Source organism: Panthera leo, chromosome F3 (genome assembly GCF_018350215.1).
Source record: "Panthera leo isolate Ple1 chromosome F3, P.leo_Ple1_pat1.1, whole genome shotgun sequence".
NCBI classification, from domain to species: Eukaryota; Metazoa; Chordata; class Mammalia; order Carnivora; family Felidae; genus Panthera; species Panthera leo.
Window position 1 is genome coordinate 20,935,276 of NC_056696.1, and position 24,888 is coordinate 20,960,163.

At 37.6% G+C, this 24,888-nt stretch overlaps 1 protein-coding gene across 2 annotated transcripts in view; it reads left to right on the forward strand.

The window, feature by feature from the left end:
- Positions 1-23,658, forward strand: part of RALGPS2 (Ral GEF with PH domain and SH3 binding motif 2) — a 169,249-nt gene extending 145,591 nt beyond the window's left edge. For both annotated transcript variants that reach the window (XM_042925961.1, XM_042925962.1), the window contains 4 exons: positions 1,027-1,119; positions 8,689-8,794; positions 10,967-11,058; positions 17,954-23,658. In XM_042925961.1, the coding sequence (XP_042781895.1) occupies positions 1,027-1,119; positions 8,689-8,794; positions 10,967-11,058; positions 17,954-17,983 (321 nt within the window). In that variant the 3' untranslated portion in view covers positions 17,984-23,658. The remainder of the gene's footprint in view (positions 1-1,026; positions 1,120-8,688; positions 8,795-10,966; positions 11,059-17,953) is intronic.
- The last annotated feature ends 1,230 nt before the right edge of the window (positions 23,659-24,888 follow it).

Sequence of the window (24,888 nt, forward strand, 5' to 3'; positions counted from 1 at the left end):
ATTACAAAAGCAGGTTTCTTGAGGAAGTGAGAGTAGGAAGCTAGGGTGTGAAAAGAGAGTGGAGTTTCTCCTTTGATAGAAGCAGCATTAACTATTCTGTTGTAGCGAGAAGAAAGGCTAAGTATGTGGGTCTACAAACAGGTGGTTAGATGGCATTGGCCTGGGAAGATGAGGTAGTCCTCACTAGACTTCAGCTCTTTTCCTCCGAGAAGTGTGCGATGCTGTCATGAGAGGGTGGAGTACTACAGTTTTTAAGAGAAGGAATGAAATCGTTGTCTCCAGAGAAAGAATATAATGACTTGATGGGGTAAAAGTGAAGTGCTATTGATTTCTATTTGAGATTGCTGGTTATAATTTTATCAGTTGGCACAATTATGTGATTTCTCCAGCAATATTCGGTTATTGTAATGTGCCAAGTAATCAGATGGTTAGATTTAAATAGGGCTAGGGCTATATCGGGACAGAGGGATGGTGAGATGCCAGTGTTTGGAAGGGAACGGATATAGTGCTAGACCGTGTGGTCCTGGCTAAATATGGAGAGGGGGGAAAGGAGGATACGGGATGGGGAGGCAGTGGCAAGGCTAGATAATGAGCCTGGGTGGCTCAGTTATAAGCATCCGACTTCGGCTCAGGTCATGATCTGACGGTTCATGAGTTCAAGCCCTCATCAGGCTCACTGCTGTCAGGCTGTCAGCCTGGGGCCCGCTTCGGATCTCTGTTCCTCTCTGCCCTTCCCCACTTGCATTCTCTCTCTCTCTCTCTCTCTCTCTCTCTCTCTCTCTCTCTCTGTCTCTCTCTCTCTCTCTCTCTCTCTCACTTACTCAATAAGTAAATAAATAAGAAAGTAGCAGTAGAGTGTGTTCCATGAAAGTGACGGAAATGTTGGAGATAACGATTTGAGAAGTGATTCGACTCTAGGATTAGGCTAAGGTGGCTGGAGTGCAGTGGAGCTCTTGGTCATCAGCACTAAGAAAGTGAAGAAACTGAGAAACTGGTGGTAGTGTATTCATGTGTTTGTCTTTCCAGGTAGCATCATGGACAAAGTATTGGGCAGCTTTGTGTGGGACACAGCTTTTTTACTATGCTGCCAAATCTCTAAAAGCTACAGAAAGAAAACATGTAAGTATTCCTCCTCTAAACTGTTAGCAGAGTTGTGCCTCCTCTCCATGGTTGTAAAGAAAGTAGTCCTAATGGAATGCGGCAAGTTGGTTTTTTTCCACATTCTAATCCAGAAGTTCTTCCATCTATTTCTTGTGTGAGTGGTGTGGTAGAATGGTTTTACTTAGGGACACCATTCCAAAGAAAGTCTTGGAATAACTTCCATATTTAGAAGTTTCTTTTTTTGAGTGCAATTTTTCCATTGAAAGATCGAAAGTGCACATTACCAATACCTATCTTGGAATCAAAACCTTCCCACGCCTGGGTTTCTTGTTCAGAAAATAGTTGACAGTTATTGCTTTGGAGGCTCAGTTCATAACACGTAAAATGTGAAAAATTGAGACCATCATCTAATGTTCTTTCCACCTCGATTTCTAATGGAGTGATTTTTCCCAACAGTAAAGAGGAACAATGGTTACTATGCTCACTGAAGTCCACTTTCTTGTGCTGCATGTTACTTAGAAGCCTCTCAGTGCTCTTTTCTCAAAATGTAAAGTCGTGCTGTAAATCTTTTCTGCATGCTGTTTTGTTTTTATATGCTAGTGATACAGTCTTTGTAAGGAAGAAATTTTCCATGTTGCATTAATAAAATCCCCTTGAGAAGAATTTTATTTCTAAGTCATGTATTTTGTGGGAAAATTAAGTGGTTTACCATACTGAGGAAAGGTAAGCTACTAAAAAAAAAAAAAAATCAAGTCCTTTTACTACATATAAATTACCCAATGACATTGCGTAATTCAGAGAAGCTCTTCTTTATTCTTACGGTTTCGGTTTTTTGCAATTAAACCAGAGGTGTAGAAGAGTACATTTTTTGGTGTAAATGAATGTTGTGAGTGCATCATCACCTCCTTTCCTGTCAGCCAGACCTACACCTGTCAGTGCCCTGCTCTGCCTTCGGGTTTAAGGATATATGTTTCCTTAAACAATACATTGCTTCATTTTTTAACTATGCCTGAATGAAATCATGAATTCTGAAGTTCTGGCTTTTTTGCCCACTATTATCTTACAGTTATTGACATATAGTCCTCACATTGAAGTAAAGGACTATTTTTTGTATTTCTGGTCAAAGTGATTAATGCTCATTCACCCACCAGAGTTACACAGACTCGTTCCACCAGAACATTTTGCAGAGTAATTGCTTCTAATTAATACCGCTGTCCTCAAAGGGAGGAAAAAAGGTTGCTGTAGCTAAATGAAGTCCTTTATCTTCAGATATAGTTAACTCTTCACATAGCCACTGTGAGATGCTTGCCTCAGTTTCACTTAGTTGATGATTATAAAGTAGCTGTCCAAAATTAAATGGGTTTTTTTTTCTCTAACTTTAATTAGAAAGAAGCCTAATAAAATTAGCATAGTGGCCTGTAAGGAAATCAAATTGAGTGCCTAGGAAAAGGACTATATTTCTAATCTCTTGATTAAAGCTATTAAGATTAAAAAAGGAATTATAAGAACAACATAGAGGATATAGAGACAGGGTCATGTTTATTTTAGAGTATCAATTTTAGAAGAGATGTGGCACAGGACTAAAAGCAATGAAGGAAAAACTTTGTAAAATCATTTTCAAACAAAATTAAAATATGAATTGGAAGAAAATATTGGCTATATATAAGCAATAGATAAAGGATTAAAATCTGTTCTATAAGCACAGCACCACCTATGTAGTATTCTTGCCAAAAACGTAACCTGAATCTAATCATGAAGAAACAATCAAATCCAGATTGTGAGACATTTTACAAGACAACTGGCTTGGTAGTTGGAGAATTTGGTAGATGGAGGGGGGCGGGGGGACAAGAGGACTGTTACAGGTTAAAAGAGACTGAAGAGTCTGAGAGATAAATGCAGTTGTGTATTTTTGTTGGATCCTGGAAGTGATTTTTTTTTTTTTGAACTACAAAGATCTTAATTGGGACAATTGAAGAAATTTAAATATGAACTTTAAAAACGACGTGTCTGTTAAATTTCTTAGATACTTACGTTGTGGTTATATGGAAATACATTCGTAGAGTATACATGCTGAAATATTTAGGACTCAATATGATGTCTGTAGGTCAAAGAGATCAAGCAAATGCACAAAATGTAGATATGTGGGTAACCACTGACATTCTTTCAACTTCTCTGTAGTTTCAGCCTTTCAAAATTAAAAGCTAGAGGGGAAAAAAATCACTAATGAAAATAACGCCTGTTCATATGTCTATAAATGCTGAAGGAAGAAATCTGGAAGCCTACAAACCTATATTTTATTACTCTCTATACATCTTTTTTCCTATGAGGAACAGTATAAGCTTGGCAGGATAGAATAACTGGGGAGAGAGAAGAGGACTCGTATGTCTATATTTTTGGATGTTTTAAAATAACATTCACTGTAAAAATATTTTAATGGAAGTTTATTCATTGTAAGAAAAAGTTTTTGCAGGTATGTTTGAACCTATCTCTGTATGGTGCAGAAAGAGTAAATATTGTTCAGTTAGTTCATTTTTAAAAACCAAGACTGCACCTGAAAAGAAATCTGTAACAAAACTTAAGACCTTCTACAACTTAGAATAAAACAGGAGGAAAGAAAAAGGGAAAGAAGAGATAAATAGAAGATGAAATATAAGTGGCTAATAAACATGAAAGGATGATCGACCTCATTAGCTATCAAAAATGTAGATTAAAAAGATGCCCTTTTTTACTTTTAGGCAAAAAGTTTAAAGATTGATAATACAGCATTGGGCATGGTGTAGGGAAACACAGACTGTTATTTGCAGAAATTTAAATTGGTATTGTTTTTGTGGTGGGCAGTCCTAGTCAATGTTTAACTTAATGATAACCAGCGATTCCTTATCTGATAATCTGGCCTGTGGACATCCTTGAACAAGTGCACAAAGATACCTGTAGAAGCATATTCCTGTAGTGTTTATAATAGCAGAAATCTATAAACACTCAAAATACTTATCAATAAGGAATTACAAGTGAAAACCACAAGTCAGAGTATACATACGCCCCTGTTTGTACAGATGACCTTTGAACAGCTAGGTTAGGAGCAGCTACCCTGGCTCCCTCCCACTCCCGTGCAGTTGAAAATCCAGCTTCCCAAAAACTTAGCTACCAGTAGCCTACTGTTGATCAAAAGCTTTACCAATAACATGAAGAGTTTATTGACATATTTTGTATATTGTATGTGTTATATGATGTTTTCTTACAATAAAGGAAGCTGGGGGAAATGTTAATAAAACCATAAGAAAAAAATACACTTACTGTATTTATCCAAAAACTGCATATAAGTGGACCTGCGCAGTTCAAACCCGTGTTGCTCAAGGGTCAAGAGTCAACTGTATATGAAAACCAACAGTATCAAAAAAAGTCTTTGGTGGGGCACCTGGGTGGCTCAGTCGGTTAAGCATCTGACTTCAGCTTGGGTCGTGATCTTACCGTTGGTGAGTTCGAGTGCCACGTGGGGCTCTGTGCTGACAGCTCAGAGCCTGGAACCTGCTTCAGATTCTAGGTCACCCTCTCTCTTTGCTCCTCCCACACTCCCTTTCTCTCTCTCTCTCTCTCTCTCTCTCTCTCTCTGTCTCTTTCTCTCTCAAAAATAAATAAACATTAAAAAAATAATAATAAAAGTCTTTGGTGTAAATGCATAGACAAGGGTCCAGAGGGCTCCACCCTGAACAGTGATGAATTTTGGGGAGTGGGATGAGATTCAGCTGGTGGTCAAGGGGCATTTTTACTCCCTATGCTTTGGCCCTCTATACAAAGAGACTTACATTGCTTGAGTTACTTTTTTTTTTTTAAGGTTAGGAAAAGAACATTGGAAAATCATGCTGTTTGCTTTGACATAAATTATAAGCTGTCAAATCAGCAGTTCTGGAGTATTGCCCGTTTCATTTTTGATAGTATTAAAACTTTGTAATTAGCTTTCATTTTTGTAGTGCCCATGTCGTTACAAGTAATGTGCTGTGTTCATACTTTTTCCCATTACTTTAAAATTGTGAAACGTGAAAGGTGTGTGGTGTACATGTACACTTTAAGGAGTAATAAAATGAATGCCTTTATAACTCTACACCCAGCATAAGAAACAGTCTTAGTGAAACCATCTATATCTTCCCAGAGAGCATCTTCTTCCTTCCATCCAGCCTGTCACTATCCTGAATTTACATTCATTACTGCTTTTTTTTTTTTTACTTTACAGATTTCCTTAACACATTATTTTTTAACTGTACCTGAATAGATTCACATATATAGGCTGAAGCACTACCTTTTTTGCTTAATACTATATTGTTGAGATTCATCACTGTTGATGCATATAACTGTCACTTTTTTCTTTCCACAATTGAATAGTCTTCCATTTTATGAATCTTACATAATGTATTCATCATTCTACTGTAGATAGATATTTGCATAGTTGCCAGTTTTTTGCTGTATCTAGCAGTGCCCCTGTGAATATTTTTGTGTGTATGTTCTCTAGGAATGCAGATGTTCAACTTTACAAGAAAATGCCAAATAGATTTACACACTCACCGGTAGCATAGTGAGGTTGAGCCTCCTCATTGTTAACACAATACTTGTCAGGCTTTTAAATTCTGGCTAATCTAGTAAATATGAAATGGCACATCATGATTTTAATTTATATACCCCTGATTGCTTAATGAGTTTCAAATTGTTTTCATGTTTATTGGTCATTCATGTGTCTTGTGCAGAATATCTGGGTAAATATTTTGCCTATTGGGTGATACGTTTTCTAACGAATTGGTGAAAGTTCTTTATATATTCTAGACACTGATCGATTAGTAGTCATGTGTTGCAAGTATCTTCTTCCAGTTTCTAATTTGACTTGTTTTTTCAAACTTTCTTTGGGACGACTTTTACTGAAGAGTTCTTAATTTTAAAGTGATAAAATTTATCTTTCCCTTTATGGCTAGTACTTTCTGAGTCATGTTTTCAAAATTCTTCTCTAACCTGAGATCATTAAGATATTCTGTATTTTCTACTAATGGATTTAGTTTTGCATTGCGCTTTAAAATCATTGATCTACCTGGAATCAGAGACGTGTGTGTGTGTGTGTGTGTGTGTGTGTGTGTGTGTGTGTGTGTAGGTGTGTGTACGCATGAGGGAGGGAGAGGGGGGCGAGAGAGGTGTGATAAGAAATAAGCATTCATCTTCACGTTTTTTCTGCATGGATAACCAATTTTCCTGGCATTTTTTATTGAACGATTCATTCTTCACCAGTCTGCAGAGCCCACTCTTGTCATATGAATTTGCATCTCTGTGCCCATCTCTATGCTCTCTTCAACTTTCATTGCCCTGTCCATCCCTGTCCCGGTAGCCCATGGTCTCAAATACTGTAGCTTTATGAGTCTCGATGTTTATCAGGGCAGGTCCTACCTAATTGTTCTCAGGAGTATATTGGCTATTTCTGCTCCTTTGCCCTTGCATATAAATTTTAGAATCAGCTTATCAAGTTCCATGTAAAACCCTATTGAAAAATTTTTTTAATGTTCTTTATCTATTTTTGAGAGAGAGAGAGACACACACAGAGTGTGAGCGGGGGAAGGGCAGAGAGAGAGGGAGACGACACAGAATCTGAAGCAGGCTCCAGGCTCCCCAGCTGACAGCGCAGAGCCCGACACGGGGCTCAAACCCAGGAACCGTGAGATCATGACCTGAGCCGAAGTCGATGCTTAACCAGCGGAGCCACCCAGGCACCCCAAACCCTATTGAAATTTTTATTGAAATGACACTGAGGGGCGCCTGGGTGGCGCAGTCGGTTAAGCGTCCGACTTCAGCCAGGTCACGATCTCGCGGTCCGTGAGTTCGAGCCCCGCGTCAGGCTCTGGGCTGATGGCTCGGAGCCTGGAGCCTGTTTCCGATTCTGTGTCTCCCTCTCTCTCTGCCCCTCCCCCGTTCATGCTCTGTCTCTCTCTGTCCCAAAAATAAATAAAAAACGTTGAAGAAAAAAAAAAAATTTAAAAAAAAAAAAAGAAATGACACTGAATCTATAGATCAATTTAGGGAGAATCAAATAGGGAGATCTATACAAATCACACCTTTTTCTTCATCTCATGGTATTTCTTCATTGATTTATGGCTTCTTGAATACCTTTGAACTGTTACACTTTCCCGTATGCCTTGTTACATGTATTGCTCTCTTATAAATGACTATTATATTTCTAGTGTATAGAATTACATTTGACTTTCATACTGATCTTTTCCAAGCATCCTTGCTAATCAAACTTATTAATTTGGTATGTTTGAGTGGATTTTCTGTGTCAATATTATCACCTGTGAGTAATGGCAGTTTTATTTCTTCCTTACTTTTACACCTTTTATTTCCTTTTTATTGTCATATTAAGCTAAGTCTTCAAATTCTGTGTTGAGTGGATGTAGCAATGGTGGGCATCCTTGTCTTGATACCGATTTTGAAATGTTTTTAGAATTTTACCCTTGAATGTGTGTATTACAGGGTTTTGATTTGGGAATTTTTTTTTCTTTCCTACTTTGTTTTGGTTTGGGTTTTATGTAGGTTTTGTTTGTTTGCTTGGTGGATACTCTTCATTGAATTAGAAACTGCTCTTCTATTCCTAGTCTATCACAGACTTGCATTATATTTTACCAGATGGTTTTATTTTGCATCAGCTGAGTTGAGAGTATTTTTTCTTTTTAATCTGTTAATATGGTGATTTGCTTTAATAATTTTTCTATAAATTAAAAAAAATTTTTTTCTAAAGTTGAACTAATCTTACTTTCTTGAAATAAATCCAACTTAGTTGCATTAGTTGATTTCTAACATTAAATCAACCTCACATTCCTCGGAGAAATCCAGTTTGTCATATATATCAGCTTTTTATACACCAGTACTTAATATTTTTTCATTTATGTTTATGAATGAGATTAACCTAATTTTCTGTTCCTTTATAACAGCCCCTTTTTCATTACATTTATTTCATGTTATGTATAACTTTAAAAACAAGAATAGAAAAGTAACAAACGTGCCAAGAATACCTTTTTTTTTTGAGAAATACAAGTAAGAATATACTATTAAGAATTGTCTGATAGCATTGCTGACTTAGTAAATCATCAGGTTTAAGAGAACAACCCGTATTACATTGTACACGTTAAACTTCCACAGTGTTGTATGTTAATTACATCTCAGTAAAGCTGAGTGAGAAAAGATAACACCTTGATTAAAATGCAGGTATGTTTCCTATAAGCAAGGAGTGAGGGGCAACATAGTAAGGAACAGAAAAAAACAACATAGATGAATTTACCAAACCCAGCAAAAGATCATGCTTTTAGGTAATTGAGACTCAGACAGTTACACTTTGATAAAGAGTTGAAGCTATGAAGGATCTGGAAAGTAGGAGACTACCTAAAAGAGGGCATGCTTAAATGGAGTTTAGTTGTAAGTAAAAGGCTGTGAGCAGACTTGACCAACATGGAGTCACAAATCTCACCTCTCAGTGGGAGAAACTGAAAATATGCTCATTCTTAAGGTTTGTTTAGGATGAGCCATAAATTTTGTGTTTCTAGTAATTATCTTTTTATCTCTCAGTTCAAATCAACATCGAATAAGAACGTATCTGTGGTAGGATGGATGGTGATGATGGCTGATGACCCAGAACACCCAGATCTCTTCTTGCTGACTGACTCTGAGAAAGGTGAATCATTAGAATAACTAGGGTTTAAGGTACTGCGCATACATAACTTTCAGCTGGCCAAAACCTAGTTTAAGTGGAATACTTGACCAGGAACGTGTTTGTATAGTTTTATGTCTTGGAAATATTTCTGTCACATAATGTGTAGTAATGATGCCAATATTTTTAGATATCAGTATCTATTATAAGCATATTTTCTTTGCTACATGGTCATAAACTTGAAATTAAAAGCCCAAGTAATCCCTAGAGAGCTAAGAACCAGGGAGGGAGGGAGGGAGGGAAGGAGGGATTTGGAGAATCTATAGGCCATGATTTGCCATATGTGCAGCACCCCTTTATTTGTACCCTGAAATTATTATTCTTAAGTTCTAAATGTGACAGAGGTTGTCCTCTAAATGATTTTTATTCCATTATTTTTAATTAAACTAATTGGTTGACTCCTATCACTTTCAAAATATGATTTATAATACTTTGCTTGCAATGTAGAGAGAGACTTAAAAATGAAATTATTGGCTGTTGACTATAGGAGTTTTTCAAGTGGATCTGAGAAGTTAGACAGTGGGCCGATTAGAATCTGATCCTACCTCCTGACCCTGTGTGCATCTCTAAGTGGAGACCGCAGGCAGCCATTAGAAACAGATCCTTACATGATTGCTGCTCTTCCTTCCTAACAACTGCCAGCTCTTGATGAGCACCTCAAAGGAAGCTAGACAGGAAATTCTTTCATATCTGCCCAGAATCTTATACTGCAGCAACTCACCACTGAAATTATACTTCTTGACTGTACAGTTATATTTTGATGTCTGTTTATTCAGAATGTATTTTACATCAACAGATACTCTGCTTTTAGGATATTATAGCATTTTAAGTGAAAAGTGAAGCAAATATGTTAGATACAGAAAAAAATCATAGTAGCAAAATGTCTCATTTGAGATTCAATAGATTGATTTATAGAGTAAGGACTCTCTACTCAGTATTCTAAATTCAAAGTCCCTGCCCTACTCCCCAAATCCCAAAGACATTATTCATAAAATTACATTTTAAGATCATTTTCATTGGGTTTACTTAACAAATTCTTTATTTTCTTTCAGTTCCCTTAGTGTAGCTTGATAGAACTATTTCCAAGTTGCCGAGGTTTTTGTGACATCTGAACTAATGGCCTTCTGTTAGGGAGGAGAAAGTAGGTAAACGGCAGCTGTGACCAGCTTAACTGTAGATGTGCCTTCTATTCAGATTGATCTAACGTCTGCATCTAAATTCAGCAAGTAAAACAGTATTATTGAACATTAAACATTTGGTGGAGAAAAACTGTTGTTTCTGAAAGTGAAAAAGTCCTTTGAGTGTTCAAGTCTCAAAGGAAAGCTCTATCATGACTAAATAAAGGTCAGGCTCTTGGACCATCGAATGCAATTATAAAGGAGAGAGTAGAATTCAGTACGAATTGGGAAATAAAAAGAACTTAGGTCCATGAAAAAACAGAATAAAGCTCAACTTAGGGCAGGCTTCAGTACATGAATCCTTTCTTTTTTCAGTTTATTACCTTAATATATACGATTATATAAGATATATTTATTATGTGTCAGTCTTGAATTAGCATAAGTTCTAAATACACACAAAATGGATGAATTTCTAATTTTCTAAAAGAGGAAAACATGGTTTTTCAGATTTTCCCAGCAAGCCCTCAGTAGACCTGGCAATCTGTAATAATTTTGGCAACTGTAACCAAAAACTAAGAGCATAGTTGATATTGATGTTAGGTAATTAATCCCTAATGACAGTAGATACTTGATGTTTAAGTGTCAAACATGTTAAAGTATTTTGCCTGTAAAAACTTAATATTAACATATTCTTCACTCCGCCACACACACAAATCTAGAGGAGCCAAACAATTCTTTTATTTAGGTACACTTTAAAGAGCATTTAAGGAGACAAAAGTACTTCTCTGCCGATTCATAAACAGCAAAATGGTGGCTTTTGGAATTAACGATAGCATGTGAATGTAGCACTGAGAACTCTTCTTTTTATTTATATCAGAAGATCAGGTGTTCGAGGCACAGAATTCTGAAACTGAGAATTCTAGTCATGTTTTAGTTTGCTCTCTGGTATCTGCCTGAATTATTATATGTCATAGTCCTTAAAATTTTGTTATTGTCCCCTTGTTTTTGGTAATTTTAGGAAATTCATACAAGTTTCAAGCTGGCAACAGAATGAACGCGATGCTGTGGTTTAAGCACTTGAGTGCAGCCTGCCAGAGCAACAGACAGCAGGTGAGCCGCTCGCCTCCATCCTCATGGTGGGCCCGAACATGGGCCTGTATTTAACCAGTTCCAAAGGGAAGTAAGGTGACCAGTTTTAGGAATGAAGAGGGAAAACAGTATTGTTTTTATTCTTTTTCTTGTTGTCAGTGGTCAGCAAGGTATGAAGTCCACATTTTAGTGAGGAGATAGTCAATAAAAAGTGAACAAAGAGGGGTGCCTGGGTGGCTCAGTTACGCGTCCGACTCTTGATTTCGGCTCAGGGCAGGATCTCCCAATTCGTGAGATCAAACCGAGGTTGGGCTCCGTGCTGACAATGCAGAGCCTGTTTGGGATTTTCGCTCTTCTTTCTGCCTTTTTCTCTCTCTTCTCTCTCTACTCTCTCTCAAAATAAATAAAAATTTTTAAATGTACCAAAAAATGAACAAATAAAATTTGAACTGCTGAAAACTGTATATAGAACTATACAAACTATATAAAAAATAGTTATGTGATATGGAAAGATGAGAGTAGACACCACTTTATTTTTTTTATTAACCCCTAAAATTATTCATTTGATTTTTTTTCCTTTAAATCCAAGTTAGTTAACATATAGTGTAATAATGACTCAGGAATAGAATTTAGTGATTCATCACTTACATATAACACCCAGTGCTCATCCCAACAAGTACCCTCCTTAATACCCATCACCCATGTAGCCCATCCCCCCACCCAACACCCTGCCAGCAAACCCCCTTTGTTCTCTGTATTTCAGAGTTTCTTATGGTTTGTCTACCTCTCTGTTTTTGTCTTATTTTTGCTTCCCTTCCCCTATATTCACCTGTTTTGTTACTTAAATTCCACATATGAGTGAGATATGGTATCTTTCTCTAATTTCACTTAGCATAATACACTCTAGTTCCATCCACATAGTTGCAGATGGCAAGATTTCATTCTTACTGATCGCCGAGCAATATTCCATTATACACACACACACACACACACACACACACACACACACACACACACACACACACATCACATCTTCTTTATCCATTCATCAGTCAGTGGACATTAGGCTCTTTCCATACTTTGGCTATTGTCAGTAGTGCTGCTATAAACATCGGGGTGCATGTGTCCCTTTGAATCAGCACTCCTGTATTCTTTGGATCAATACCTAGTAGTGCAGTTTCTGGGTCGTAGGGTAGTTCTATTTTTAATCTTTTAAGGAACCTCCACACTGTTTTCCAGAGTGACTGCAACAGTTTGCCTTCCCTCCAGTGCAAAAGGGTTACTCTTTTTCCACATCCTCACTAACACCTGTTGTTGCCTGAGTTGTTAATTGTATTTTTTTAATTTTTTAAAAAATGTTTGTTTATTTTTGAGAGAGAGAGGGAAAGACAGAGCGTGAGCAGGGAAGGAGCAGAGAGCAAGGGAGACGCAGAATCCTAAGCAGGCTCCAGGCTCTGAGCTGTCAGCAGAGTCCAACACAGGACTCCAGACCACGAACCACAAGAGCATGACCTAAGCTGAAGTTGGGAGCTTAACCAACTGAGCCATCCAAGCCCCCACTGAGTTGTTAATTTAATTTTATTTATTTTTAAAAATTATTTTTAATGTCTATTTTTTTTTTTAATTTTTTTAACGTTTATTTATTCTTGAGACAGAGAGAGACAGAGCATGAACGGGGGAGGGGCAGAGAGAGAGGGAGACACAGAATCGGAAGCAGGCTCCAGGCTCTGAGCCATCAGCCCAGAGCCTGACGCGGGGCTCGAACTCACGGACCGCGAGATCGTGACCTGGTTGAAGTCGGACGCTTAACCAACTGAGCCACCCAGGCGCCCCAATGTCCATTTATTTTTGAGAGAAAGCCAGACAGACTGTGAGCAGGGGAGGGTCAGAGAGAGAGGGAGACACAGAATCTGAAGCAGGCTCCAGGCTCTGAGCTGTCAGCACAGAGCCCAACATGGGGCTTAAACTCACAAACCAGGAGATCGCAACCTGAGCTGCAGTTGGACGCCAAACAAACTGAGCCACCCAAGTGCCCCCCTGAGTTGTTAATTTTAACCATCTGACAGATGTGAGGTGGTATCTCACTGTGGTTTTGATTTTATTTCCCTGATGATGAGTGATGTTAAGCATCTTTTCATGTGTCTGTTGACCATCTGGATGTCTTCTTTGGAGAAGTGTCTATTCATGTCTTTTGCCCGTTTCTTCACTGGATTATTTGGTTTTTGGGTGTTGAGTTTGATAAGTTCTTTATAGAGTTTGGATACAAACCCTTTATCTGATGTGTCATTTGCAGATATCTTCTCATTCTGTCTGTTGCCTCTTAGTTTTGTCAGTTGTTTCCTTTGCTGTGCAGAGACTTTTTATCTTGATGAGGTCCCAATAGTTCATTTTTGCTTTTGTTTCCCTTGCCTCTGGAGACATATCAAGTTAAGAAGCTGCTGCAGCCGAGGTCAAAGAGGTTGTTGCCTGTTTTCTCTTCTAGGATTTTGATGGCTTCCTGTCTTGCGTTTAGGTCTTTCATCCATTTTGAGTTTATTTTTGTGTACAGTGTAAGAAAGTGGTCCAGCTTCATTCTTGTGTATGTTGCTGTCCAGTTTTCCCAATACCATTTGCTGAAGAGACTGTTTTTTCCTTTGGATATTCTTTCCTGCTTTGTCAAAGATTAGTTGACCATATGTTTGTGGGTCCATCTCTGGGTTCTCTATTCTGTTCCATTAAATCTGTGTGTCTGTTTTTGTGTCAATACCATACTGTCTTGATGATTACAGTTTTGTAATACAGCTTGAAGTCCAGGATTGTGATGCCTCCAGCTCTGGTTTTCTTTTTCAGGATTGCTTTGGCTATTCAGGGTCTTTTCTCTGGTTCCAAACAAATTTTAGGATTGTTCTAGTTCTGTGAAGAATGCTTCTGTTATTTTGATAGGGATTGCATTGAATATGTGGATTGTTTTGTGTAGCGTTGACATTTTAACAATATTTGTTCTTCCAGTCTATAAGCACAGAATGTTTTTTCATTTTTTCTGTGTCTTCCTCAGTTTCTTTCATAAGCTTTCTATAGTTTTCAGTGTATAAATTTTTCACCTCTTTGGTAGATTTATTCCTAGGTATTTTATGCTTTTGGTACAGTTGTGAATGAGATTGATTCCTTGATTTCTCTTTCTGCAGCTTCATTATTGTATAGAAATGCAACTGATTTCTGTACATTGACTTTATATCCTGCGACTTTGCTGAATTCATATATCCGTTCTAACAGTTTTTTGGTGGAGTCTTTTGGGTTTTCCACATACAGTATAACGTCATCTGTGAAGAGTGAAAGTTTGACGTCCTCCTTTCTGATTTGGATGCCTTTTATTTCTTTGTGCTGTCTGATTGCTGAGGCTAGGACTTACAACACTATGTTGAATAACAGTGGTGAGAGTGGACGTCTTTGTCGTGCTCCTGACCTTAGGGGGGAAAGCTCTCAGTTTTTCCCCATTGAGGATGATACTGGCTGTGGGTCTTTCGTATATGGCCTTTATGATCTTGAGGGTATGTTCTTTCTATCCCTACTTTCTTGAGAGTTTTTATCAAGAAAGGATGCCATATTTAGATACAATGTTAAATAAGAGTGAGGGACACCTGGGTAGCTCAGTTGGCTCAGGTCATGATCTCACAGTTCATGAGTTCCAGCCCCCCATCAGGCTCCGTGCTGATAGCTCAGAGCCTGGAGCCTACTTCAGATTCTGTGTCTCCCCGTCTCTCTACCCCTCCCCAACTCATGCTCTTTCTTTCTCTCAAATATAAATAAACATTAAAAAAAAAATTTAAGGGGGGCCTGGGTGGCTCAGTCAGTTGAGCATCCAACTTCGGCTCAGGTCAGGTCTTGTGGTTCACAAGTTTGAGCCCCACATCGGGCCCTGTGCTGACAGTGAAGAGCCTGGATCCTGCTTCAGATTCTCTCTCTCTCTCTCTCTCTCTCTCTCTCTGTCTCTGTCTCTCTCTGCTCCTCCCTGGCTCGTGCTCTAACTCCCTCAAGAGTAAATAATAAACATAAAAAAATTTTTTTTTAATTTAATAAAGAAAGAATGAGCACAAAGATCTCCCTGAAGACATTGACATGAATAACAAGAAGGAGCAGCCATGTGAAGATTAATGGGAACAGGGGCGCCTGGGTGGCTCAGTCGGTTAAGCGGCTGACTTTGGCTCAGGTCATGATCTCGAAGTCCATGAGTTCGAGCCCCGCGTCAGGCTCTGTGCTGACAGCTCAGAGCCTGGAGCCTGTTTCAGATTCTGTGTCTCCCTCTCTCTGACCCTCCCCCGTTCATGCTCTGTCTCTCTCTGTCTCAAAAATAAATAAACTTTAAAAAAAAATTTTTTTTTTAAATAAAAAATAAATAAAAAAAGAAGATTAATGGGAACAGAGGTCTGGTAGAGGGAACAGAAAGTTCAAAGTTCCTGAAACTGAAATGAGCTTAAGATGTTCAAAATAGGCAAATGAGGCCATGTTGGTAGAATATAGTGAGAGGCAAAGGAATATAGTCCCACAGAGGGTAAATTTAGATGGCACTTTAATAAAAATTACTCTGATTCCTCTTTATTCTATTGACTAGATGCAGGTTCCTATAGTTGTAGTGAAACCCCCCCCCCCAAAAAAAAACCCATGGATTTGTTTTTATTTTACTGAAACAAAGATGGTCTAATTCAGAGGCTGTAGCTGCAAAGAAGAATGAAGCCACGGTGTTGTTTTCCCCAAACCCTGCTGCAGATCTAAAGTTGAACCATGAACTGTTAGAGCAGACATGAAATAAAGATAGCTGCAGTTATGGAAATATGTGTAGATTTTTTTATACACCAGTTTTTAGTTGAGTATATTTGAAGACCATTGACTTAAGGTACCAAAATTCAGAAGTGTTATCTGTAGCTAATTTTGAATAATGTAATACACTATATAAGTTTATATCATTTATAAAAGTATTTTTCACCCTATGCTGTCAGGCCCTAAGTTATTACCCCTTTTTTGATAAAGGAAGAAACTAAATCTCAGACATGCTAAGTGACCTACACAGGGTCAAACAAGTAAATACCTCTATCCTTTAGATCCAGTCTTTCTAAATTTGTTAGAATAGGCCTTGTTCTCTTAGTGTTTTCGTTTTAGATATATATAGGAAAGACTAAGAGCAGTATTTGATATCATTTTTAGCACCCTCCATTAAGAAGGAAATGATCTAGAACAAAGATAACCTTCTTGCCTCTGTCAGGTTAGTGTCTGGGACAGAATAAAGGAAACAGACCTCCTTTTGCCTGGACTAAGGTTATGTGCAATGCAGCATAACTTACATTCTTTAAATGTGCTTAAGGTATTAAGTGTCATTTTTTTTAATCTCAGATTTCAAGATTAATCTAGAAAGTGTATGCATACCAACATACAGGTTCAATTTCTTTTACTATATTAGTAGACCTTCCAGCTGAAAAAGTCAACCAAATGTGTGTAAATGGGTTTTATTCATTTTTCTCTATACTTGGAAGAATTAGAGTAGCAGCAAATGTATAAATAGAAGCTGTGAAATTTGAAAATTTTTAATAGAAGACTCTGATTCAAATACAACACCTTAAATCACATTCAAGGAACTTAGGAGGAAATGAGCTTATGCTTTATTTAAATATGGGTTTTTTATCACCAGACCTGAGAATTTGTACTTTAAGCACTTTTGAGCATTTGTATTGTAATTTTTTTTAAGTTTATTGATTTATTTTGAGATAGAGACAGCACACGCCAGGGGAGGTTCAGAGAGAGAGAGAGAATTCCAAACAGGCTCTGTGCTGTCAGCACAAAGCTCAGTGCAGAGCTTGAGCTCATGAACGTGAGATCATAACCTGAGTCAAAATCATGAGTCAGACACTTAACCAACTGAGCCACCCAAGTGCCCCTGTATTGTATTTGATTTATAATTCAATTGTAAATGTATTGTTAAGGAACTTTTTCATTCCAAAGATGACAAATGTAGGAGACTCACCCACCTTTTTTTTTTTTTTTTTTTTTTTTTTTTGAGTATCCTAGGATTTTCAGGAAAAGATTGCTAAAGTGTGAGAGCTGTTAAGCTGCTTTAAAGGACAGAGAAAGGACCATTGAAATAGGGGTATCTCTCCCAGCACACTGATAAGAAAACTGATAGTAAAGGTTAAGAGTGTATTTTAACATGGTGAAAACCTCTTTAGTCCTTGACTAGAGGACTCATCAACTGATTTTTAAAAACAACATATATTCCTATTTCAAAGAGTTATTGTGGAGTTTCTCCTCATCAAAACGTGGACTTCGTGGCTTGCTGTTGATTTCTGTAAGGAATTAAATTTGATTCCATCCACTCTATAGGCAGCAAACTATTATATAACCTGTTGATTTTTTTTTTCAGAGTCACAAAGTGTCAGATCAGAATTTATCTAATGATAAGTTTTATTCTTCCATATGTATTTTCATGATGATTTCACAAAGAAATTCTTTGTAACATTCATTATAAGATGACCTGTGATTTTAAAATGTGAATGTAGAAACTCATGGTGATACACATAATGAGAAAATAGATGATGACAAGCACATTTGTGTGAGTCTCACCCTACTTGAGCCGAACTTCTTTTCTGATTCATTTTTTTCACTCAGCAAGCATCTGCTGAGCCTCTGTGTTAGACAAGAAAGACACCGTCTCCACCCTTTCTCCTGTTCCAATTTCAGTTTTTTGGAAAAAGAGTATTAACTCAGTGATTTTCTCAAAAATGTTCTAGCATATTTTATTCATTATTCATAAATGATTGCAGTACCTTCTGTCAAATTCCTTTTATAAAGAGATATTGGGCTTACTTAAAATGACAAGAAAAGATAAGAAATAATACTTTGAAAAACAACTTTTAAATACTATCAGTTTTGTGATGCTTATATTTTTAAGGTTCCTACAAACTTGATGACTTTTGAGTAAAAGCCTAAGAAAGAAGCGAGGTGAACTATTGCCCCTAAGTAAAAGCAAGGAGCTGATGAAAGCGCCAGCTATAAACCAGTTCTGTGCCAGGAGGAGCCCAGAGGCTCCGTCTCAGCCTTTGGAGTTCTGAACCAAAAAAGCACTAATTTCAGGGAATGAAGTGAGATATTCCCAGAGAACAAATTGGAGTTACACAACAAACTGCCATGGACCGCGCTTCTTTTCTCCGAACTGACCTGCAGAAACCACTGCCTTAAAAGAATGAAAGGGAAACCAACATGAAACACCAAATAGTGCGTGTGACTCTTCCGGCGGTGCTGTGCTTGGGATAGATCATAGCTGATTTGCATTTCTTTTAACTTTGTACTAATTTTGGAGGGGGGAATCGCCTTTTTTAGAAACACTTTAAAAAGGAAAAACATATTTCTTATGGGTCATGTGAGGGGCTGGTTTTGAACTGAGGTGTGAAGATACCCTGCCCAAGTAGGATGCTGCCAACAGCCTACCTGAAAGGCTGCTTTGGCTTCCAGTAATCTGCAGCCTCACTGGCTTTCCCACAGCAAGAGTTTAGGAATTAGACGTGTTCACAATGTGAGTGGTTGGGGTGTGTTCGGGATTGGGGGTGGGGTTTGCTTTGAATGAGGGGAGTTTTTTTTAGACACTAAAGTTCTGAAATATAGTACTGTATGGGGAACCTCATTTCCTGCAGGAGGCATAAAGGCTGAGTGTTCCTGTTTCAGACGCTCTTTCAAGTGGGCTCCAGAAAACATGGTTGTTTTTAACTGGGTTTGAAGTTTAGCCTTTTGTTTGAATTCATTGTTGGACCACAGATCTGCTTAGGAAAGAACCATAATCCCAACCTAAACTTTTCTGAGATTTTACAGTAACTACATTTTTTTCAAGTTAATTGAATTAACCCTTCTGCCAGTCACTGGTGATTTTTGTTATCAAGGTGATGTATTGATATTTCATCACAATATTTTCTTTTACAGGGTGTAATGTATACAATGCCAGTTTTTTTTTATTAGTCATTTTCATTATTTTTGTTAAATAGGAGATTCAGGGTCACATTTGTTTATAAGAGCTTCCACATGTGTATGTGTGTATGTATTTTATTATAAGGCATACGAAATAATTTTAAAAGGGGAAAAGGGGAAAGATTGAGATTCTGGGAATCTTCAGTTTATCAAAACTTTCCTTCTCCCATAACTTTCCTTTATAAAAAACATTTTTCTGAAAACTTACTGTTGGCCCCTGCCATGAAACCATTATTTCATCAGTAGTTGACCAAGCTGTTTTGTGAGAGCTCTTCTACACAACAGTACATTTAATTTCCAGAATAAATGTTGAATTGCAGAAAGAAAAAAAAGTTCAAAGGTGAACTGCCTTAGAGTTTTAACAAAAAAATGGCACTTGAACAATAGCTATGTGTTAGATGCTGTAAGCTCATGGAGCACTGTGTAATTTAGCAGTGGCCCAGAGTAAGAAATGCTTTTCGACTGATACCTTCCAATAAACTTGTAATACTTTGGGCCTCACATAGAATTTCTTACATTTGCATTCTTAGAGAGTTTTATACTTTTTTTTAATCATAAATATTTCACTCTTGAAACTTAAATATTAAATAGAAAATGTTGCCCACAGAATAATTAGCTAAAAATCTATCCAAAGGAAAGTAGAAGAGCTTTTGGGAAAGGATATGAACAGTTCAAATATTTTTCTCATATGGCACAGTTAGAAATACCAATATTTCTGGTTTTGTGGAAAGTGACATAGGCTAGAGAGGGCAAAATGTTGCCTGTGGTCAATGATTTTTCAGTTAATGACCTCCCAGGCTTAACCCACGTCAGGTACATAGAAAGATACCACATGCATAGCCAACAGTATTACTATATAGACCTTGCACATCTTTCTTTGGTTTTGCATTTTTAAAAAATTCCTTAATTTGTCTATTTCTCTTCAGAAATAAGTGTTTTTAACAGTGTATGTGCTTTTTAAAATACTGTGGATGAAAACCCTGTGGATTTTTTACTATTATGTTCTCATAAATAAGCTAAAGTAGATATGTTGTAGGTTAACCATATTTGTGGAGATTTGCAACTGAAGTCAGAGCCTGACATCACACAGTTTTGCCAAAGAGAGAGCTAAACTGGAAGACGTGTTTGATATTTTCAGCTCTAAACGTTAAGGGATGCTTGCACAGAGAAAGAGTAGTGTTCAAATGTGGTGAACAGTCCCCGTATAGAATTGTGGCCTCCGGCTGACCGAAACTCTTAACGTATCTGTGCAGTAGAAGCAGCCATTGCTCTTCTGTCTTCAAATTTGTCTATTCAAAAGATTATACGTTGCTTTTGAGGATTATTTTAGCATTTGAAGCAAATGGAAACCAGTGAAAGCAGGGAATTAAAATAGCATAGGTGAATTTTTGATCTATAATTCACCAAATGATCTAACAATTGAAACAAAGAAAATAGGTCACCAAAATAATATTAAATATTTAGGTGGTTTATTAGTAGAAAGATGAAATTTTTTCCTCTTATTAAGCCTACACTTAATAAATTAGTAAACAAGTGACTCAAAAGCTTGAGATTTCTATCAATATTACGCTCATTTTTTTTCTCCTAGCCGAGAACAACTCATTAGAAATTCCATTATAATTTAAATTTAAGCTAGTTTACAATAAGCATAAATATTGGCATATTATACTGCCTGGTGTAGTAGTATATAATACTAGCCAAGATACACTTTGAGGCACATGTAATTTAACAGTTTCTTTGAACACCGAATCTTATTTTTCATACAGAAGTAACATCAGTTTTTAAAATACAACTATAAAAATACCTGCATAATAATGGCCTTCAGAGCTCTAGCTTCAGTTTCATGCCCCCTCCGGGGTTTGGACTTTGCTGTTTTGTTTTGTTTTCTTTTCTTTTTTCCCCAGAGGTATTATTTTTACCGTGATCTTCAAACTATAAGAATTGAAAGAGAACTAATCAAACACACCTTCCTATAGCATTTTCCTCACTATGTAAATATTATTAATTTTATAAACATTACAAAAAGGGACCCCAACAATTTGAGTATTTTTTTTCTCCCTAGGTCTGTGCTTCAATGACAATCTTTTTTTTTTCTTCTGCATAAAAAATCCCATATGACTATTGCACTACCTTCTGTATGGACTGTTATGGTATCGGGTCCTCTGGTATGTCAAGAGTTAGGGTGTTTATAGCTGCAGAGTTTTAATAAGTGGCTTTATTCCTCTTCTGGGTGACTTACAAAAGAGCCCAAGGAGCACTATTGTTGCAGAAGGAATGTTTCCAGCCTCTAGTGTCTACACTGTGTATTAGTTGACACCGGGGCCCTCGAAGAACAGCCTAGCCTGTCGCTCTCTTGGGGTTACTAGAATTTACCTGGCCAAATGACTTGAGCAGAAGTCTTTTTTTTTTTCTTAAGATTAAATCTGTAAACTATACACCTTTACTGCTGAAAACAAAACTATAAAGCATCGTATTAATTGGAAACCAATAATAGGAGTAGACTTAATCCATTAACTTCTTAAAAGAATATATCCATTATTGATTTTCTTCTTGTTTTTTGAGGCACGTTCCTTTCTACCCGGTTTTTAAACCAACCTGTTACCTTCTGCAAATGCAGGGTACCAGTGTTGCTTAACAGAAGGTAATTTTTAATAAAAGAAATCTTCTGCTTCAAAGGATCTCTTTTTGAAAATGAAGATGAATTCAGCTGTGCCCCAGTGGAACTATAGTATTGCTGTCACATGAACAAATGATCCAAAGCAAGTGGTGAGGTTTACCTGACTTCTTCGGTGGTCTTTTAGGGTTTGTTTTTATTTTCTCTCTCTTCTTTTATACTGGTTTTTTCAGACATAGTAAATTTATGGTTTTACAGCCAGAGTGATACTCTGTTTTTTCTAAGCTTTGAGAAAAAACATTGTTACTTAATCGCATTGAGGATCATTGTTTTCCACGTGAAGTCAACCTTTTTTAAATGATTTAATAAGTACTTTTTGGTTTTGCTCCCCTAAAAATGGCTTGTGACTAAAGTGACCTCTTTTTTTTTTTTTTTTTCCCCCATTCCGAGGATTCTAATGAAAGATATGTGCATGCAGACTCTTTCAGGTTATTGAAAGCAGTTTCATTATACCAGTATCTCAAGTGGTAGTGTGGGGAAGATTTGGTCAGTGCCTTAACAATTTGAGGACCAATTTTAGGGCATCGAATACGACGATAATCCTCTGCCCTGTTACTTGTCGGATTTCAGGAGTGTGTGCTATCCTGTGTCCACCAGCTTACTCTTTCTCACAGCAGGTGCAAGACAGTCTGTACACAGGCCTCCAGGCAGTTGCTGCTGTCCTCCTTGGTCTTGATTCTTCTTTAGACGAGCTCCCTCCCTGCCCCTCTCCTGCCAGGGGAGATTAAAATGAAACCCGCCCAAATCAACCTTTAGATGCGCGCTTTTATGAACAGCTTTGAAGAGCATCCATCCAGCTGAGTTTGGTTTTATTTTGTGTTGTTGATGTTGTCGTTTTGAGCATAGATTTAATTCTAAAGACCTTTCAGAAAATCCCTAGAAGAATACATTACAGCCAGAAGGATTTGTTGAGAATCTTATTAAAGCTACTGAAATCTTGTCATGATAATCTCTTTGACAAAAAAGCGAAATTTAGTTTGGTTCATTTTTACATTTAAATAAGACTCAGAACAAACAGGCAGTCACTTAACCTACCAGTTCTTTTTTGCTTGAAAATACTATTGCAGGAAAGTGAAAATAACTCTAATGTCTAAATTAAAGGGAAGCTAAGAGACTAAACTAGCTTTCTCAGTCAAAACAAAACTTGGAAACATTTTGCTTCTGAGACTCTTGCAAGATATGGAATGACTGTTGTTCAACTGAATCAAGATGCTATTTTCACATTTTTTAAGGGCTAGTATGTTTCAGAATACAGAAGTAGATATCGTCTTTAAAGAGTTAACTGATCCTTAAGGGTTATTAGCAGCATTTAAATTTTGATTCTAGGCACCTGGCCTTGCAGAGTGGTGATGGGATGAAAGGAATGGAATGCATATAGTGCTTTGGGATGAGACTTTTAATAGACCAGAGAGATTTTCATAAATATTATCTGTGTTTTAGATACTAACAAATATTAACTTTCCCCTAAAGATATCACCTATTAGAACTACTCATAAATAGAGTCCAGTAATCATCGACTTACCAGGTCTGACACAGTAGCTGCTCATAAATCACCAGACTCTCAAGAGTTTCTACATCTTGATTATTGACAAATTTATTGTTCTTTAGCCCACTGCAGTGTGTATGTGGCGGGGGGGGGGACCGGGGAACTCGTTCACAATGTCATCTAAAGGAGATAAACATCTGTGGGCATACATATCCCAGTGATGATAATATACAGGAAAACACAAGCCATTTTTATTCTTCTTTATCCCAGTTAACCTGAGGTACTCCCGTGATGAAGCACTCAGTTGCACTATGACCTCCCTGAGTGATGTGCAGCTTGGTTCCTCTCTCATTTTTTGTTTCTGTTTAATATGCAGATGTGAGTGTGAGATCTTCAGTGTGTTTGCATAAGCTAACTTAAAATGAATTTAAGTACAGTTTTCTGAAATATTTCTATTGAAATAAATTACTTAAAAATATAGATTGTGTGGGGATAATTTGTTGCCATATTTACATTTTTATCATTAACTTTTTTTTTTATCTTATTATTTACTTATTTTGAGAGAGGGAGAGTGCAAGCTGCGGAGGGGCAGAGAGAGGGAGAGAACCCTGAAGCAGGGCTCAATCCCACAGGCTGTGAGGTCATGATCTGAGCCGAAATCAAGAGTCGGACGCTTAACCAACTGAGCCACCCAGGCTCCTGGATCACTAACTTTTGAAATGCATTTCATCATTAAGTTTTAAATAAGTTCTCTAACTTGATATTTTTCTCTTTCTAAACCAATCGACAAAGTTTTTGTTGGTACAGGAAGCTTCTGTCTGGGTATGCTTCAGTCGCTCTTCTCTGTGCTGGAACGAGGGTGCGCTCTGGCAGGTTGACAAATGGGGTCTGGAGGAATAGAGGTCATGGATATAATATTTCCAACTTCATCTCCACGCTTCAAGTATATGATATGCTACGAACAGTCCCCAGAGAGGCCTTCTTTGCTAATACGTACTGTATTTCATAGATTCTAAGACATGACATTAAATCGTAAGAAGTGCAGAAACAGCTGGGTTGAGTCTCCCATGAGTCATTGGCTGAGGTGTTGGTCATGCGTTATCTAAGAATTCCGCGTGAGCTTGCCCCTAAGATCCAGGCTTCACCAGTGTTCTCACCTTGCTAATGGCCTTTGGAAATTTTCACTGTCCCCGCATTGGAATGAAAAGAGTGACAATTCTCTGATGGGGTCAACCTGTCTTCACTTCACACAGTGCCACCTTTGTCCTACACGAGTTTTCCATATGTGCACGCTCAGTTTCTGGCTCCCCTTTTCTGTTTCATTAGTGCTTGTCTGTGAGCCAGTACAAGCATACTTGTACTTCACAGGTACTGTATTTTGTACAAACTGCAGGTTTGTGGCAGCCCTCCTTCGCACAAGTCCGTCGGCGCCATTTTTCCGACAGCACTTGCTCACTTTGTGTCTCTTGTCACATTTTGGTTATTCAGTATTTCAAATCCTGTCATTATTACCGTGTTTGTTCTACTGATATGTGATCAGTGATCTTTGATCTTGTTGTCGTTGTTCGGGGGCACCACAAACAACACCCATATATAAGACCACAAACTTACTTCAGTAAACGTTGTGTGTATTCTGACTGTTCCACCAGCTGGCCACTCCTCCGTCTCCCCCTCTCCTTGGGGGGAGAAATAAGCTTAGTGAAAAAAT